The sequence below is a fragment of the Hemibagrus wyckioides genome, linkage group LG25, assembly GCF_019097595.1.
Source record: "Hemibagrus wyckioides isolate EC202008001 linkage group LG25, SWU_Hwy_1.0, whole genome shotgun sequence".
Lineage (NCBI taxonomy): Eukaryota > Metazoa > Chordata > Actinopteri > Siluriformes > Bagridae > Hemibagrus > Hemibagrus wyckioides.
In genome coordinates this window covers 10732414-10748391 of record NC_080734.1, presented here as the reverse complement: position 1 = coordinate 10748391, position 15978 = coordinate 10732414, and the positions used below count along the sequence as shown (strand labels likewise).

General features: G+C 39.3%; 1 protein-coding gene across 12 annotated transcripts in view; it reads left to right on the top strand.

Annotated features, from left to right (window-relative positions):
• myt1la (myelin transcription factor 1-like, a) overlaps positions 1 to 15978 on the top strand; it is a 48870-nt gene that overhangs the window by 16867 nt on the left and 16025 nt on the right. For 11 of the 12 annotated variants that reach the window (XM_058378478.1, XM_058378485.1, XM_058378482.1 and 8 more), the window contains exons 5-7: positions 202 to 264; positions 10043 to 10515; positions 11930 to 12916. In XM_058378478.1, the coding sequence (XP_058234461.1) occupies positions 202 to 264; positions 10043 to 10515; positions 11930 to 12916 (1523 nt within the window). The remainder of the gene's footprint in view (positions 1 to 201; positions 265 to 10042; positions 10516 to 11929; positions 12917 to 15978) is intronic. The other variant, XM_058378487.1, reaches the window with a different exon arrangement.

Genomic DNA, 15978 nt, shown 5'->3' with positions numbered 1-15978 from the left:
TGAAATATGCAGCCTAGTGAGTCACCAACCGGGAGGTCACTGACAGCTCCGTAAATTTGCAATGAAGGCTGATGTGCCTTGGCTCAAGTGCTGAGTGTGTTAGTGTGCGTGTGTGTGTTTGTGTGTGTGAGAGTGAGTGAGTGAAAGAGTGCAAGTGTGTGCCAGCATTTAAAATTAATTCCTTCCTCCTCTTGTCTACAGCTGTCCCACACCAGGGTGTGACGGGAGTGGACACGTGAGGGGCAAATATGCCAGGCACAGGAGGTAAGAGTCATAGCAGCCCAAAAAACACAGTGAAAGAAGGAAAGGTTTGCAGATTTCTGGTAGAAAGGCAGATTTTCTTTTTTATTCCCAGACTTTATTTATCTTTTTGTCAACACATCGCAAAATTCATATTTTTCTATTTAAAACTGATTTTTTTCCCCAAGACTTTTGACAAACAGCTGACTCAGGAGAACTCACAAAATAGGCTTTTCAGCATGAACCTTTTAGATCTGATATGCAAATTATTAAGGATGACAGTTTATAGTCATTTATATATGTGTATAATGTATTCATTTCAAATTTGCATATTATGCTGGTTCATATTCAGTATTTATGCATTTTCCTGACAGGGTTGAGATGTTCCTTAAACATCTTTCCTCAAATACTTTTATTAACATTAAAGCTTTTACGCTATTAATTATTCCAATTATTCAACTTATTCTATTACTCCATGGACTTTGTTTATTGATTATTTTAAACTTAGACATCCCTTGTCACAAAAATGTAAATCTACATCGACAAAATCTAAATCTACAAGTGAATAATCTAGTAGATCTGAAATTCCCAAGAGATTTCAGTACATTTCTGCTAATAACCTTGCTAAACAAACCCTTTTTTTCTCTCGGTTTATGTTAATAAGACTGTGCTGGAATGTAAATGTAAAGTTTCAGCTTTAAAAAGACAAAATGTTTAACTTCAAAATATATAGTGCATGCATGGAAATAGGTAGTAATGTTAAATGTAGATGTTTAGAAAGTGTAATGTGTTCTTTAGTAATAAATAAATGGTTGGTAAATCACTGTTATGTAAGAAGAATAACAGATTTCTTGATGTTTAAAATGAGTAAGTGGATATGAAATACAAAGGAAAAATGTATAGAACTTTCTCAGTTTTCTGAAAGCGATCCTATTTTGTTGTTTAAATAGTAAAGGAGTGATTAGTTAGTGTGTTGCTTTTGGTTCTAACTTTGAAACAGAAGAATAAGACTCATTTTACTTTCAGGCCACATTTTTCTCCACAAATCCTCCTCTAATTAAAGAAACGCTTGACATTTCTGAACAACTGCTATTTTGTTTTTATCTGTTTAAAGGGGTTTTTTTTGTACAATGTTACAATCAAACATTTTTTAGTAAATTTGAACACTGAAAATATATTGGTGGCAAAATTCCAATATAGTTTGTATTCTTAAAAAAAAAAAAACTTCCTGTTGGAATTTCGGTAATTATTTTGAGCCAGTATAGAAATTGGAGGTGGGACTACAGCAGTCATGGCACACCAGCAATAATTTGGCTTATTGACTCAGCTCTTGAGCCAATGGTGTAAAGCCACCATCCAATTAGCCTGTTAGCCTGCCACGTTCCTTAAAAACGCACGCTCCGTACGAAGCAAAACAGTCTCGCCGTTCTGTGAAAACGGGAGCAGTAGATAAATAAAAGTGATGTTAAAGCATAAAAGCTTGGTATTGTCTGGCTCACTGCTATGCTCGGATGCTCTCACGCGCCTCTTATTAGCATGTTTCAGGAACATGTGTGAGTCTGGCACCATTAATATGCTAATCAGCTTGAAGAGGGCTTTTGCAGGAAGTGTGCTGCTTGTTTCTGCATGTTTTTCTTTTTGTTACTCTCCTTTGCCAGTGGGCTTAAATAAACAGCGACTCAGACACACCGCTAGACCATGACCCACTATGACTTTTACGAGAGCAAGAGGAAGACACTTATAAATTTCCTCTCAGTAGGGAAAGATTTCCAGTCATCTATTCAAAACAGTTCATTTATTGCCACGTCTTGACATACTGTAAGGATGAAGAATCTTTTTAATGGTGATGAGTGCCCTAGTGTCCAGTCAGGGCTTTATAGCAGTGCTGAATGATGAAGGTCCAGCTGCTTGATGATGGTTGCCACTTTTTCAGTCAGGGACATTCTACACCATGTTTAACTTGATGCTGTTTACTCCTGCGAGAGAATAAGGAGGAGAGGAAAGGTGGGAGAAAAAGAAAAGACGAGACTGATGGCTATGATTCTGATGTCAAGCTAGCAGCGGGACCCCGTGAACTGCAAGACGTAATTGCATTTCTGCAACAGACAAATGACAACTCCTGGAGACCTCTCACTCAAGAGGGGTGTGTGTGTGTGTGTGTGTGTATGTCTGTGGGTGGGTTCATACCTGCATGTCTCTGATGAATTAGCAGCAGTAGGAGGGAATGGATTGATGCTCCGGTGGTGTTTCTAGAGGCCAGGCCTATAAGTCAGGGGCATCACAGGGATGCCGTGGCGCGCCTGTAATGAGGACACTGTATCACCTGTGAAGAGTGCGCTGCATCTGCTTTGCCCTAGCCAGCCATTACAGAACCATGATGACAAAGCAATTGCTTTTTCTGGCCCTTGCTTTTCTGTACATGAGGTTAGATCATGCCAAAGGTTCTTTCCCCTCTAGAGGAAGGCTAATGTATAATGTATTATGAACATATAATCTATAGGGTTGCATTAATCCATCTAATAGCCTTTAGAGCCAGACGTTTTCCAGCCGTGCTGAGCATTATGTGTATGCGTACACACATACCTGAGGTCTTCTGCTTCTCGACTCTGCTAACAATTCGAACCGTATTTGTAGTTCTGTGTATTCCAGACAAACAAACAGCTACAAAGAGACTAAATCATCACAGATAGTGACCCATTATACCTGTCCACTAGGCATCGTCTGCATATCCCCTGAAATATTATTGCATTATTGCACATTAGTAATCCAAAGGGGATGGAACAGGGATAAGAGTGGAGAGAGGTAGTGAGGGAAATTGCGAGTTGCTTTATACAGTGATTTGAGCTCGTATTCATTTCCTCCGTAGCCTATGTGGGGAAGGCTGTTATAAAAATAGCTCAACACAAAATAGTCCAAAATCACATCTGCCCTCAAAACGTGATTCTTTTTTTTTACATGCTCAACTCAAGAATCAATTTGTTTCTTTCTAAAAAAAACAAAAACAAAAAAAAAACAACAACAACAAAATGCTTACCTCTGGTGTGCTAACTAGGCATAAATTTCATTTTAAAATGCATTCTTTAAGGATTTTTATCCTGAATTTATATACTTCTATAAAGCCTTTCTTTACAGGAATATATAAATTCAAATTTTCTTTACAGAAATATAGAAATTCTTTACACTTCTGAAAAGTGGCTGTACAAATAAAATTGAATAGAGTTAAGCAAAATTTAAGAGGACAAGCTTGATTTGTAGACTTAATATTTGTTTGATTGTAATCCTGAAATCTGTAATATTAAGTCATTTTGTCTATATTCAAGATATTTACATTTGTAGAGTTATGTTTTTATTGTAACGTGAGTACATAGAATGTTTTCTATGAGTGTTGTGACCTCACAAAATAGGATCCCTGGTTTCTAATCTATCATGTGCAATAAATTAATGATCAGATGATATCCTGGTGGTAACCAGATTCCTTTTTAGCTATTAAACCTGCGTAATAAATGAGAAAGATAGAAATCTATAATATTAGCGATGAAAAACTCTTGCTACTGTTTAGTAAAGAGCTAAGAATATGATACGGCAAATCAGATGTTAAAACCCCATGACATGACATCTACCTGTAACAAATGCATTCAGGCTGGTGGGGGTGGTGTAATGATGTGGGGAATGTTCTCTCAGTGAAGTGACACTGAGCCATTTAATATCAAATCAAACCACAGCCTATTTGACTATTGTTACTGATCACTTTATGGCCACAATTTTCCCATCTTATAATGGCTTCTTCCAGCGTGATAATGTTTCCATGAACTGTGAGTTCCGTGTACTTCACTAGCCTTCCTCAGTCATCAGATCTGAATCCAGTAGGTCACCTTTGAGATGATGTAGAAGGAAAGATGAAAGTGCACCTGAACATATCGGCAGCAATTACATGAAGCAATCAAAAGAATGTGTCTATGAGTCCAGACCATGAAGAACTGATTCTGGAGAAATGAGTATCACTGTATTATTAGAGTTCCTAATAAATTGTCCGGCGAGGACTTATTATTTTACATATTCAGGAGTACATTAAAGACTCACATTCAATTTGTCTTACATTCAGAATGTTTCCTCTGGTCAAACTATGGTTTTTAAGTATCTTTGTTGGCGATTTGTTAGTCATGAGAAAAAGGGAGTTGCTGAGTTGCCAGTTTTATGCCCTGCTCTCGATTTCTCTTCAAACCCTCACACTTACTGCAGCTCTTTCTACTTCTCTTAACCGCTCTTCTCAATTCATTCTAGCTCATTATCTTTGTACTTCCTCACGCTTTTGTCCTTCTACAACCCTTTCATTCTACTTTCCCGTGTTTTCTTTCTCCCTCACCCCACTTCTCTCTCTCTCCTTCTCTTTCTCTCTCTCGGTCTCTCTGATGGATGATGACTCACATGGACCAGAGCTGGATAATTCAGAGCCTGACAGGTAGCACTCACTAAAAGGATTGTCAATGAGCCAAAAGCTGGTGGCAAGGTCCGGCGAACGATAGTGTTATGTTCCTTTCTCTTTCTCTTTCTTTCTCTTTCACTCTCTCTGTCTTTCTACCTGCATCTCTCTTTGCTCATGTTCTTGACAGACGGAGGTATGTGCTCCACATAAACACTCTCCTCCTATGTGATGACTAGCGGTGACAGGTTTTCAGGCATCATGACTCTTTTTTTTGTTTGACTTTCTTTATAGCACAGGAATTTCCGGCAGCTGATATAAACCGGTTAAAGCTTTTGAAGCATATTTTTTTGCAGCTATGACTAAAACAAGTACCAGAAACCCAGGACCAGGGTGGGCCATAAATAAATCTCGGAATGATGGATAGATATAGATATAGATATAGGCACCTAATTTACAGCATCAAGCTCTAATTTGCATCTTTGCACGTCGCAGGAGAGGAACATGCTTGTGCGGTAGTTCATTTCTAACCAGCAGCACGCCAGCAGATGGGCTCTGGACTGTGTGGGAGGCATATGCCATCCTTTCCTCTTTTCTCTCTCTCTCTCTCTCTCTCTCTCTCTCTCTCTCTCTCTCTCTCTCTCTCTCTCTCTCTCTCACTCAGTGACTCTTGCTCTCACTCTCTCTCACTCTCTCTCTCTCTCTCTCTCTCTCTCTCTCTCACTCTCTCTCTCTTTCTCTCAGCCTTGAAGATAGAGACTGTGCGGTCTGTTGGCTTTGCCGCTTGTCAAGTCACTCTAAATTGCCATTGCTATACATGCAGAGGGCTTGTGAGGGCTTGTTTGTTATCTCTGACTGGTATGTAATTTCCCCAAACTGTTTATTCAGCTGAGAGGCTCAGCCAGATGTCACTTTTATTTGGATGACGTTCATCTTTAGTTCATGCAATACACATATGAGCGGGCGTCTATAGGATCACTTGCTGTATACATTGCAAAAGCCCCTTGTTCACTTGACACCCCCAATGTCCTCACACAGCCACCTTCCGTCTTCCCTTCATCTCTATTTTCATTCTAATCTACCTGAGGAGATTGTGAACAGATGGGCAGGCTTTGGATCGCACCGAGAAGTTTCAGGAGACTTCATTGTCGATGAAATGCTTATACACAATGTGACAATCTCCTCCTGCATGTTCATACTCGGTTGATTGAGGCTGAGAGAAGAAGGCCGAGCCTGCGAGACAGACTGAAATGCTTAGCGCCGGCGCCTCTTTTGTTCTCTTGCTGGAACGGCTGCAGAGGATGGGAGGGATGCCTGTCAGACTCGCGATCACCGCTCTCTCCCTCTCTCTCTCTCTCTCTCTCTCTCTCTCTCTCTCACTCACCCTCTCCCTTTCGCTCTCTTTCCCTCTCGCTCTCTCTCTCCCTCCCTTTCTCTCTCTCCCTATAGCACACTCTCTTTCTCTCACTCTGTCTCTGTCTGTCTGCTCGAATGGCAAATCCCACTCCGGAGGGGGCAGATCACCATGGCGACGGTGCCTTGGCACGCATGCCTGTGGATGCTGCAGTGTGGAGACATTGAGACTATGTGCTCCTATAGCAACTCGTGCTGGGAGAGGCAGCGGCAGGCCCCCTGCACCGAACTCCCGGCTGCATGGGAGCCTGATTTGAGGATGTACGCAATGCCACTGAGGCAAACGAGAGACTCCGTTTTTGAGGATGCTCGTGGCACTCAGACCAATTAAAGTTGATGAAAAAGAAGAATTTGCCGATACTTCTCATTGTACTGCAATGCATTTTCTTTTTAAATCTCACCTCTTTGAATGGAACAAAGACATTTTCCATGGCCTTGTATGAGCTCTTTCAGACTATTTGTCTATACTAATTCTCAATTAAAAAGGTGTTCAAATATCTATTCAGAATTCCTATGAATGCATTTCAACCGTCTATAGGCTATGCAGTAATACTGTGTCAGTGGCTGTAGAAATTATGGAAAAGAACAGGCTCCAGCAAATAGTCATTTTTTGACATTAGTAGAGTTCATCGGAGCATTTGTCCGCCAGGAGTTGTCTGGGGCTGAAGTCATTATTTCTCTCAGCAGCACTGAAAGGCTCACTCTCTCTCTTTCTCTCTCTCTCTCTCACTCTCTCTCTCTCACTCTCTCTCTCTCTCTCTCTCTCTCTCTGTGCATAATTACAGCAGCCGCACTCAAACCCTGCCTGCGCTGCTCCCTCATTCAAATGTGGTTTAATTACCTGTGGAATTTTAATTGGCGTGGCCTGCCAGTGGGAAACGCGAAGGTGTGCGAGGTCACTCCGTGTGCCTCATAAATGCTCTCCCCCACACACACGCGCACTGCTGGCTGCCTGCCCGATAAACCCACCACCACCAGCGAGTGCTCTATGTTCTACACAAATGTTCAGCATGCACACAACTGCATAAAGGTGGGAATTTCAGCCTCTTGTTATTATACACTTTTGCCATTTCTATCCATTTATGAGGCATTCAAATGAGAAATGTCAGCGGTGGTTTGCAAGCAATCACAGACCTCACTTTACTCAAAGGCTGTACATTATTCTTTGCCAAAGGACTCATTTAAATCAGAACTGCCCTTTTTGTGCATGATTCATCAGCATTAGTAAGTATTTAAAAAATGACAAAATAGCCAGTACAGAAAAAGGCATATTTAACCTGAAGGCCAGAATATACAGCATATTTCCTTCAACAATATACAAGAGGAAAAGGAAGATTTAACAAATTTAATGTGGTAAAAAAAAACGATGATTTTAGTCCTTTAAAAGTAACAACAATGACTGACCCAAAGCGTGCTTAGTACATGTACTGTATCAGGAATGCTAGGATTCTAGTTAAGCTAGCTAAAATAAAATTAAAATGACACAGCTAACTAGATTAGACAATTTAAACCACTGAGCAAATCAGATACAGATACAAAAAAAAGGCACTGCTGTAGTCTGACCTTTAATAGCAAACTACAAGTCATTGTATAGCCATGGGAAGAATGTGTATTTTTATTATAGGGTTTTAAAATCCTTAAAACCCCTTAAACAACTGGTTTATTAATCTTAAGCATATTATTTAGTAGCTACTGTATTTTTTTATTTTTATTTTTGGTAGCTGCAGTAAAAGTAATTGGGTAAATGGGCAAAAGAAAACAAAACAAAACAAAAAACCTTGTAGACCTTTATGTAGAGTGTATATAGGCTAGTTTATAAATGTGGACAGATGTGAGAGTAATTATTATGGACCAAGAGTTCTTAAACTTTTTACTTCTTCAATTGTAAACTAAATTCTATAACCTGAGTGAATACTCGACTCATCATATGATTAGTGTGGAGCCTGATATTTCCACTGCTGTGAGTGGAGTTCTTTGTTTTTTGGGAGTGTCTCAGGAGCTCGCACCACAAATCCTCACAGATCTTGTTTTTTTGGTGTGGCTCAGGTCAGAGAGAGTGGTGTCAGGAATGAGCTGCTAGCTGAGTTGCAGTCATCTCATTCCCACAGGAGCTGAAGTCCCTGGATCATGGCTAAGGTGCTGATGTGGGACAGGAGCCCTGAGGTGGTGATGCAAATGTGTCACAGGAAGGAAAATAATTATTACAGTAATAATGTCCATGAGAGCAATCATCATGTTTTTATGTGTATGTCATTGTTACATCCTACGATATGTTTGTTGTGATCAGTTGCTTTTGGTTGGTGTTTAGTTGAATAGATCACAGTTCAGTAATGCATTAATTCCAGGTATCTTAGGAAAACCTTCATTTGCAATGCAGGCAATTATAAATAAGTAAAAAAAAATTAAAGTATATGCTAAGCCAGAAGGGTTCTTTATAGGTTCATTGGATAATCAGATTCATAGCTTCTGAAATTAGGGTTTTACTTGAAGAATTATTCAAGTAAATTATTATTAGAATTATTATTATTATTATTATTATTATTATTATTATTATTATTATTATTAGTGGTGGTGGTGGTGGTAGTAGTAGTAGTTTTAGTATTTTTAATATTATTATTATGATGATGATGATTAATATTAAAATAATTTTTATTCTGAATTGTTCATAATTATTCAGATTTAATTGGTCACATGCACAATCATACAAAGTACAACATACAGTGAGATGCTTTTTTATGAAATTATAAAATTAGAAAAGGTTATATATGTAATCATTAATAATACAATTATTAATATTATTAATTTTATTATTAAGATCCGACTTGAATGATTTCTGTTTTGGCTTAAATATTCAAGACATTTCAAAAGCTAGTTTTACAAAATGTATTGAAACTATTAATACTATATAGAAGGGATTTTTAATCTGTGTCAGTTAATAACTTACATAGGGAACTGAAGTGCAGTGTAGGTGATGATGGTCATCAAGCTCATTACTCTGTAATTATTTCAGTATGCATCTGACCCCTGGTTCAAGTACTTTACAATCGCCATAGCAACATCCAGGGCACTTGACAGCACTCTTATGTACAGTGTATATAATGTAGTTCGTGAATGTAGAGATGTATAGAAGATGAAGTAGTGTATAGTGTCTTCAGGGCTTAAGAAGGATGATTTTTGGACCCAGCAGAAAAATAAGGCTCATTATTTAAATGTGTCCAATTATATTCCAGTCAAAAGGCTTTTTATTCCTGACCTTTCCACCTACAGAGACATTACTGATAAAGGGTTTTTTTTGAGGTTATTGAAGTTTAGATTGAACATATTTTAATTAAACCACCAAATTGGCTAATAAAGATAAGATCTTAATGATAAACATAATCATTTTGGTAATGTTGTGTTGTGATTACCAGTACAGTAACAAAAAATCCCAAAACAAGCCCCCTGGTTTGCGTGATGGACTCCATGTTGTGAATCACTGTGGGCTATGGCTCTAAATTGAAAAAGATGAACCGAAATCCTCCCCATCCAGAGTCGTAGTGGATTGCTGATTCACCACCAAGAGAGCAGAACCTTCAGCCCTCTTGGCAAGCCACAAACAAGTCCTCTCAGACAGAAATGGGATAATTAATTTTATGAATTCCACATTTAAGCCACATAATTGTGCATGCTGTTTTGGGGCAATTAAAGTGGAATTTCTCAACAGCTAACGATAATTAAGGGATTTGTGTAATTGAGGGCTGTTTGGATGACTTTAGCGTTTCTCCATTTTGGTTTTGCAAATGCGGCTGGACAGATTCAGGAAATTTTGAGGCAACCGAGTTCATGAGGTTGTTATGAATGAATGCCTGCGGTTAACTTCGGGCCAGACAGTGCAAAACGTCTTGCGTTAAAATGAATTCTGTTTTGTTTTATGATGACTCGGTAGAAAAAAACACCTTATGCTTCCTGGTTTTTGCATGCCCTCTACAGTGTTTATGGATGCCCTTTGGCTAAGAAGAGGAAAGGCCAGGAGAAACCTCCGCAGGAGCCGGCTACCAAACGCAGACCGTTTTTAAGCATGGCTGACGGCGAACCGGTGATATACGACAACTACGAAGCTATGGAAGAAAGCGAGGAGCGAGAACAGGAAGAGTTAGACGAAGACGTGGAGGAAGAGGAGGAGGAAGGAGAAGAGGGAGACGACGAAGAAGAGGAGTGCTCTGAGGACAACGACGAGGTTGGCGAGGAGGAAGATGAGGAAGACGAGGAGGAGGAAGACGAAGGAGAGGTCGACAGGGAGGAGGGAGACGAAGTAGAACAGATGGAGGAAGAGGTGGAGGAAGATGAGGAGGTGGTGGAACAGGACGGAGATGATGAACAAGAGGAGGAGGGAGAACAGGAGGAGGAAGATGAAGATGAGCATGAAGAAGAGGAGGAATATGAAGTTCAGGCTCATCACCAAGGTGAGGCATTTCTGCTAGTGTGTGGCAAAAATCCGACGTTTTTATCTATTTTTTTTAAACTTAATGCTGAAATTCCTACTTTTTAGTAAAGAGAGATGTAGTTTTCACTCTGCATTCCAGCATGATTGATTTTAAATTAAACAATGTCTATGAGGTTAAACTCAGATTTAATTTGAGCGTGTTTACATCTTGGAATAACATATGCAGAGTCAGGAACTTGGCTGCTTGTTTGGTTCTTGGCTGTCTGTGCTGCTTTGCATAATTAATTCATGCAGAATCGAGAAAATTAAAGGTCCGGAGTTGATTTCAGATAGAATATTTACATCTGGAATGTGTTGCTACTGTCTCTCGACATGTCGCTCAAAGACGTGTCGATGCCAGTAATGTAGAAACGCTCAGTCACACTGTCACCCTGCTAGATTCAACATGCTATTAATCGACATCTTATTCAAGAAATCCAAATACAGCATCTAAATTCATTCAATAATTTTCTTTTATTAATTAATTTTCCTGAATGAGAAAAGTTTTCGTTTCAAGCGACATAATTGACTGAAGTACAATTGAATCCTTCCACAGTCTGCGCTGGCTGAGCAGCACTTAGCATTCTGACTACAGCCTGGCTGAGAGCAGGGAAACATCCCTTTTACTCCCCTCTTGAACTCCTGAAGCCGCTGATTGCTTAGTATGCATCTCGGCCTCATACTCAGACTTCCTCGATTGTTTTTGACAGTATCTTCCCAAACAGCGGAGAGAAAGGGAACTCTCGGAGTTATTAACTTTGTCTCCTTTCACATGCACACTGCCATTTTACAGGTGTCAGATACATTCAGCTCCCCCTCGCCGTGGTAACCGGCTCCTCCTGAGGTTATTTCTGGCTCTAGAAGCAGAGCATCGCATCCTCCACTTATCCCTGCAGTCTCATCCTCCTGTGTCCCAAATACGAGCAATATTAAAATCCCTAAAGGAGAAATGAGAGATTTTCAGCTTTACTTTCCTCACAGTTTCTTTAGCAATGGATGCGTTTTGGGCTCTTTTTTTTTCTTTTTTCAATTTATATCTCTTTAAGATTTAAAAAAAAAAAAAAGACAGTTTCTTTAACAGTGATTTCTTGTAAAGCTGTAGTTGATTCTGATATTGCATTTTTGTTGCTTTTCATAGTAAATGCTACACAATGATAATAGTAATATCCATTCAGACATATTTGGATTTTGCAGATTTTTAGGAGCAGCCACCTCCTTTGTATATACAAAACACTCAGCCTTTGTAATAGATAGAGTCTTGACATTCAGGTGTGAAACTCCAGAGAGGAATGCTGTTCTGTTCCATATTTAGAAGAATGTCCTTCTGAGTTTACGTGAAACATGCACAAAACATGCCCTGATATGCTGGTAAATTGTTTATCTTCTTACTTTAGAGAACACTTACTCCAGTTGCGGACAATCAAAGCCCAGCCAGATGTTTGAAAAAGACAACAACAACAATAACAACACAAACAATGAAGAATACGAGAACTACGATGAGCTTGTAGCCAAGTCCCTGTTGAACCTGGGCAAAATAGCAGAGGATGCCGCATACCAGGCCATGACGGAGTCCGAGATGAACAGCAGCTCGTCCAACAGTGCCGGTGAAGACGAAGATGAGGATGAGGAGGATGGTCTCGAGCACGGAGGACGGAAGGCCGAGTTAAGTGTGGACCTGGACAGCGACGTGGTGCGGGAGACGGTGGACTCGCTGAAGCTGCTGGCACAGGGTCACGGAGCTGTGCTGCCAGACGATGGCTACCCGGAGTCTGCTCCTGGCCCAGAACACCACAATGGCCACCCTGAAGAGAACGAAGAGGGCGTGTGCCTTAGCAGTCTGGAATGTCTGAGGAACCAGTGCTTCGATCTGGCACGCAAGCTAAGCGAAACACATCCACCCGAGCAAGCGATGCTGCAGCACCAGGCTGAGCAGCAGCACCTACATAACCAGATGCACCACCACCTGGCTCGCTATGAGAGTTGCCAGCAGGCCTCGATGGAGCCTCAGAGACCAATGGAGAGGAGCTACTCAGACATGGTGAACCTGATGAAGCTTGAAGAGCAGCTCAGCCCAGCATCCAGGGGTTACCCCTCCAGCTGTGCCCAAGAAGGGGATGAAGACACAACATCTGTGGCATCAGAGCATTCAGACGAGGCCTTCGACATCACCAAGGGCAACCTGTCACTGCTGGAGAAGGCCATCGCTTTGGAGTCAGAGCGTGCCAAGGTCATGCGTGATAGGATGGCATCAGAGCAAGCAGTGGTTCGGAGGGACCATCAGCGGCTTCATGGGGAGCACAGCCCCAGGCAGAGTAGTGGAGCTGAGGAGCGTAAAGCCCGACTACATCACGATGGGGCAAGAAGAGCTTATTACCCTAAAGGTAAGAATAATGTTGAAGCTTCAATGAAAAATTTCTCTTGTAAAATATATTAGAAGAAAATCAATGAGATTCACTCAGAAAGTGCTACAACATTCAGATTTAGCACCATAATAAAATAAAATAACAATAATAATAATAATAATAATAATAATAATAATAATAATAATAATAATAGCATAAAGTAATTTAAACACCAAAAAAAACAAGCATTAATTTAGAGCATAAATTTAAGCAATACGAAGGCCATGTCTAAAAATAACAGAACTTTAGGGCCACAGCTAATAAAATACGTCTTAAATTATCCGGAAATGTTTACATAAAACCTTCCAGATTTGTGGTGAATTTTTACTGAAAACACACAACCTTCTATGGAAATGTAAGAGTGACACCGTGCTGAAGATCAGCAACTTAAAAAACGATTTGCTTCATAAATATTTTAGTACACTTGAGTGTGGACACTTTAAAAGTTTCACTCAAGTACAACACTGACCAGCTGTTTTCACTTTTAAAATTAAGAGTGAAATTTTAACACAGTAGCCACAATGGCACACTTAGTGGCATGAGAACAAAGCTCTACTTGTGTGGTTAGTCTCTAACAAACAATTACAAGCAATCAGTGGACTTTAAGTTAAGGCATTTTAGTGAATAAAAATCCCTCAGTCAGGGTCTAAAGGGGTTACGGAGCAGCATATTTTTATATCTCCAAGGTGTTTCAGTAAGCGTCTTTGCATTAAGTCTTAGCTACATTACCCCAGTGGCGTATGTACTAGCTGCAGGACTCCTTTAATGAGACAGACACATTATTCTGGTCGATCTCAGACGCTCAGATTGCAGTGGCAGTGACAGCAGATGCAGCAGCAGCTTACGTTGTTAAAATAGGCCTGCACAGTAACATCAGAGGCTTGCCTTGTCAGGCATGAGTAATGGCAATCTGCACGGCCCGTTAGGACAGCAATTCTGTCCATGGCCTATTTCTCCAAAACTACTTTGATTCACACCCTCCTCCTCTGGGAGAGACACAGCTATGCTACGTGCTCTTATTATTATCTGTAAGAATCTGCCAGACTGTATCAGCATATCGTTTTGCAAAGGGTCGTTACGGCGTTCTCATCCTCTGCTCACCTCTAGATACTGCCCATTGTAATAGAAGTCATGACTTGAACTCCATTGCTCAGGCTATGAAGCTTGCAGCAGTAGCTAAACACTGTATATTTCAGTCAGTCAACTCTTCATATGGAATAATCAGCTCGCTTTAACACATTCAGATTGCACATGCATGACCAGACCAACTAATGAAGCATTATGAAACTGGGATTATACAGAAGGTCATTCTACTTTAATCTCTCAGTTAATAATATTAAAGAGGAAGCCTTGACTTGTGTTTGCACTCCTCTGTCCTACAGCTAGGTGTTTAGAGATGAAGCATGACATCAGATTCATTTCACTATTATTTTTATGACTATTAGGGTTTTTGGTAGCAATTTAATTAAATGTATATAAAAAAATAATAATAATACAATAAAAAAAATATTATAATATATATGTTGTACAATTCTTGTCTCTGTACCCAATCTAAGTGGAAGAATTCATTTCTTTATAAATTAATTCATTTACAACGGTTTTATTGCTAATTGTTAGTTTTATTGCTAATGATTATAGGAATTAATTATATGAATTAATTTAAACATAAATTAAGCTTTTTTAAAATTCTTTTAAAATTTCATTTTAACTTCATGCAATGCTAACATTAATTAATCATTAGTAAACTATGAATTATTTATTCATAGGTTTATTACTCAATTGTAAATGAAAGTGTTAATAGTTTCATTAATTAATTTAAAAAGTATTGCACCATGTACAAGGCCAAATTTCGAATGTCTTATTAAATTTCATTAGTTTTGGGGGGGGGCAGTGTAAATATGGATTTCAACACACACACACACACACACACACACACGAAAAGACTGGATTACAGAACTCGATTAGAGTTGCCTGTTCTGTAAATTTGAATTATACAGGCCCAGTTCTAGTGCAGGATGCTGATGGTCCTGTTGATGGTGTAAATAAAGATGTTGCAGTGACAGTTTGGATGGTCAGGAAGAATATGCAAGCTCGACTGTAACAAAAACAAAACAAAATAAACACCGTGAAGGGCATCCAGTGGAGAAAGGAAGGTTCCACACTCATAAACCTTATATTAGCTTAATTATTCTGCCCAGTTTTCCATGTAGTTGTTGTATAAGAAGCGTCCGAGTTCATAGAGGAGCGTAAGAAGTTAATGATTCAGAAAACTGTTGTTTGTGCAAAAAGTAAAACTCAGTTTCAGTTTGTTACTGTAAATGTGGGAAAAAGAAACCTTTCTGACTAAAGGTGTTTAATATGCATATACACATATATAAACTCTGGTATATTCCCATCATAATAACAAACTGATCATATCTAACACAAGTAAAACAAAATATTTGCTTTTATTGGAGAAATATTTGAGAAAGGTTTTGAGGTCTTGTACAGTCCTTGTGAGATAAATGCAGAGAATGTCACGGTGATGAGGATTTTTAAAGAAGGACTTCTTTCCATTTACAGTTTTTGAAGCTCATTTTTAAAAAATTTTGTCCTTGCAACATATCTGCATAGACGAGGATGGTACTGAGTGATGCAAAGTTAAATTTATGATCCAGCGATGGCAAAAACAAGAGATACGCTACAACCTGGAGTAAGCTTTGGCTGAGAAACAAAATCCTTATATTGATAGAAAGTTAGCCAGGCTAGCTAACGAGAGAGCTTTGCACAACATAACAAGAAAAAGAAGACGAAGATGAAAATCTTGAGAATATGAAAACCTTGATGAAGTAAAACTTAGATATTTTTTAGATGATGAATTGAACCAGCGATCAGCAGATTAGTTGATCATCAAAACATTTGTTAGTATCAAAGTGTGAGAGCACTCATGAGAGCAATCATAATTAATCATGAAAAAGCAATTAACAAAACTTTTTAAGCAAAAAGGATCAGAGTGTCTATGATGCTAAGCACAAAATTTCTACTAAATTTCAAAGCCACCT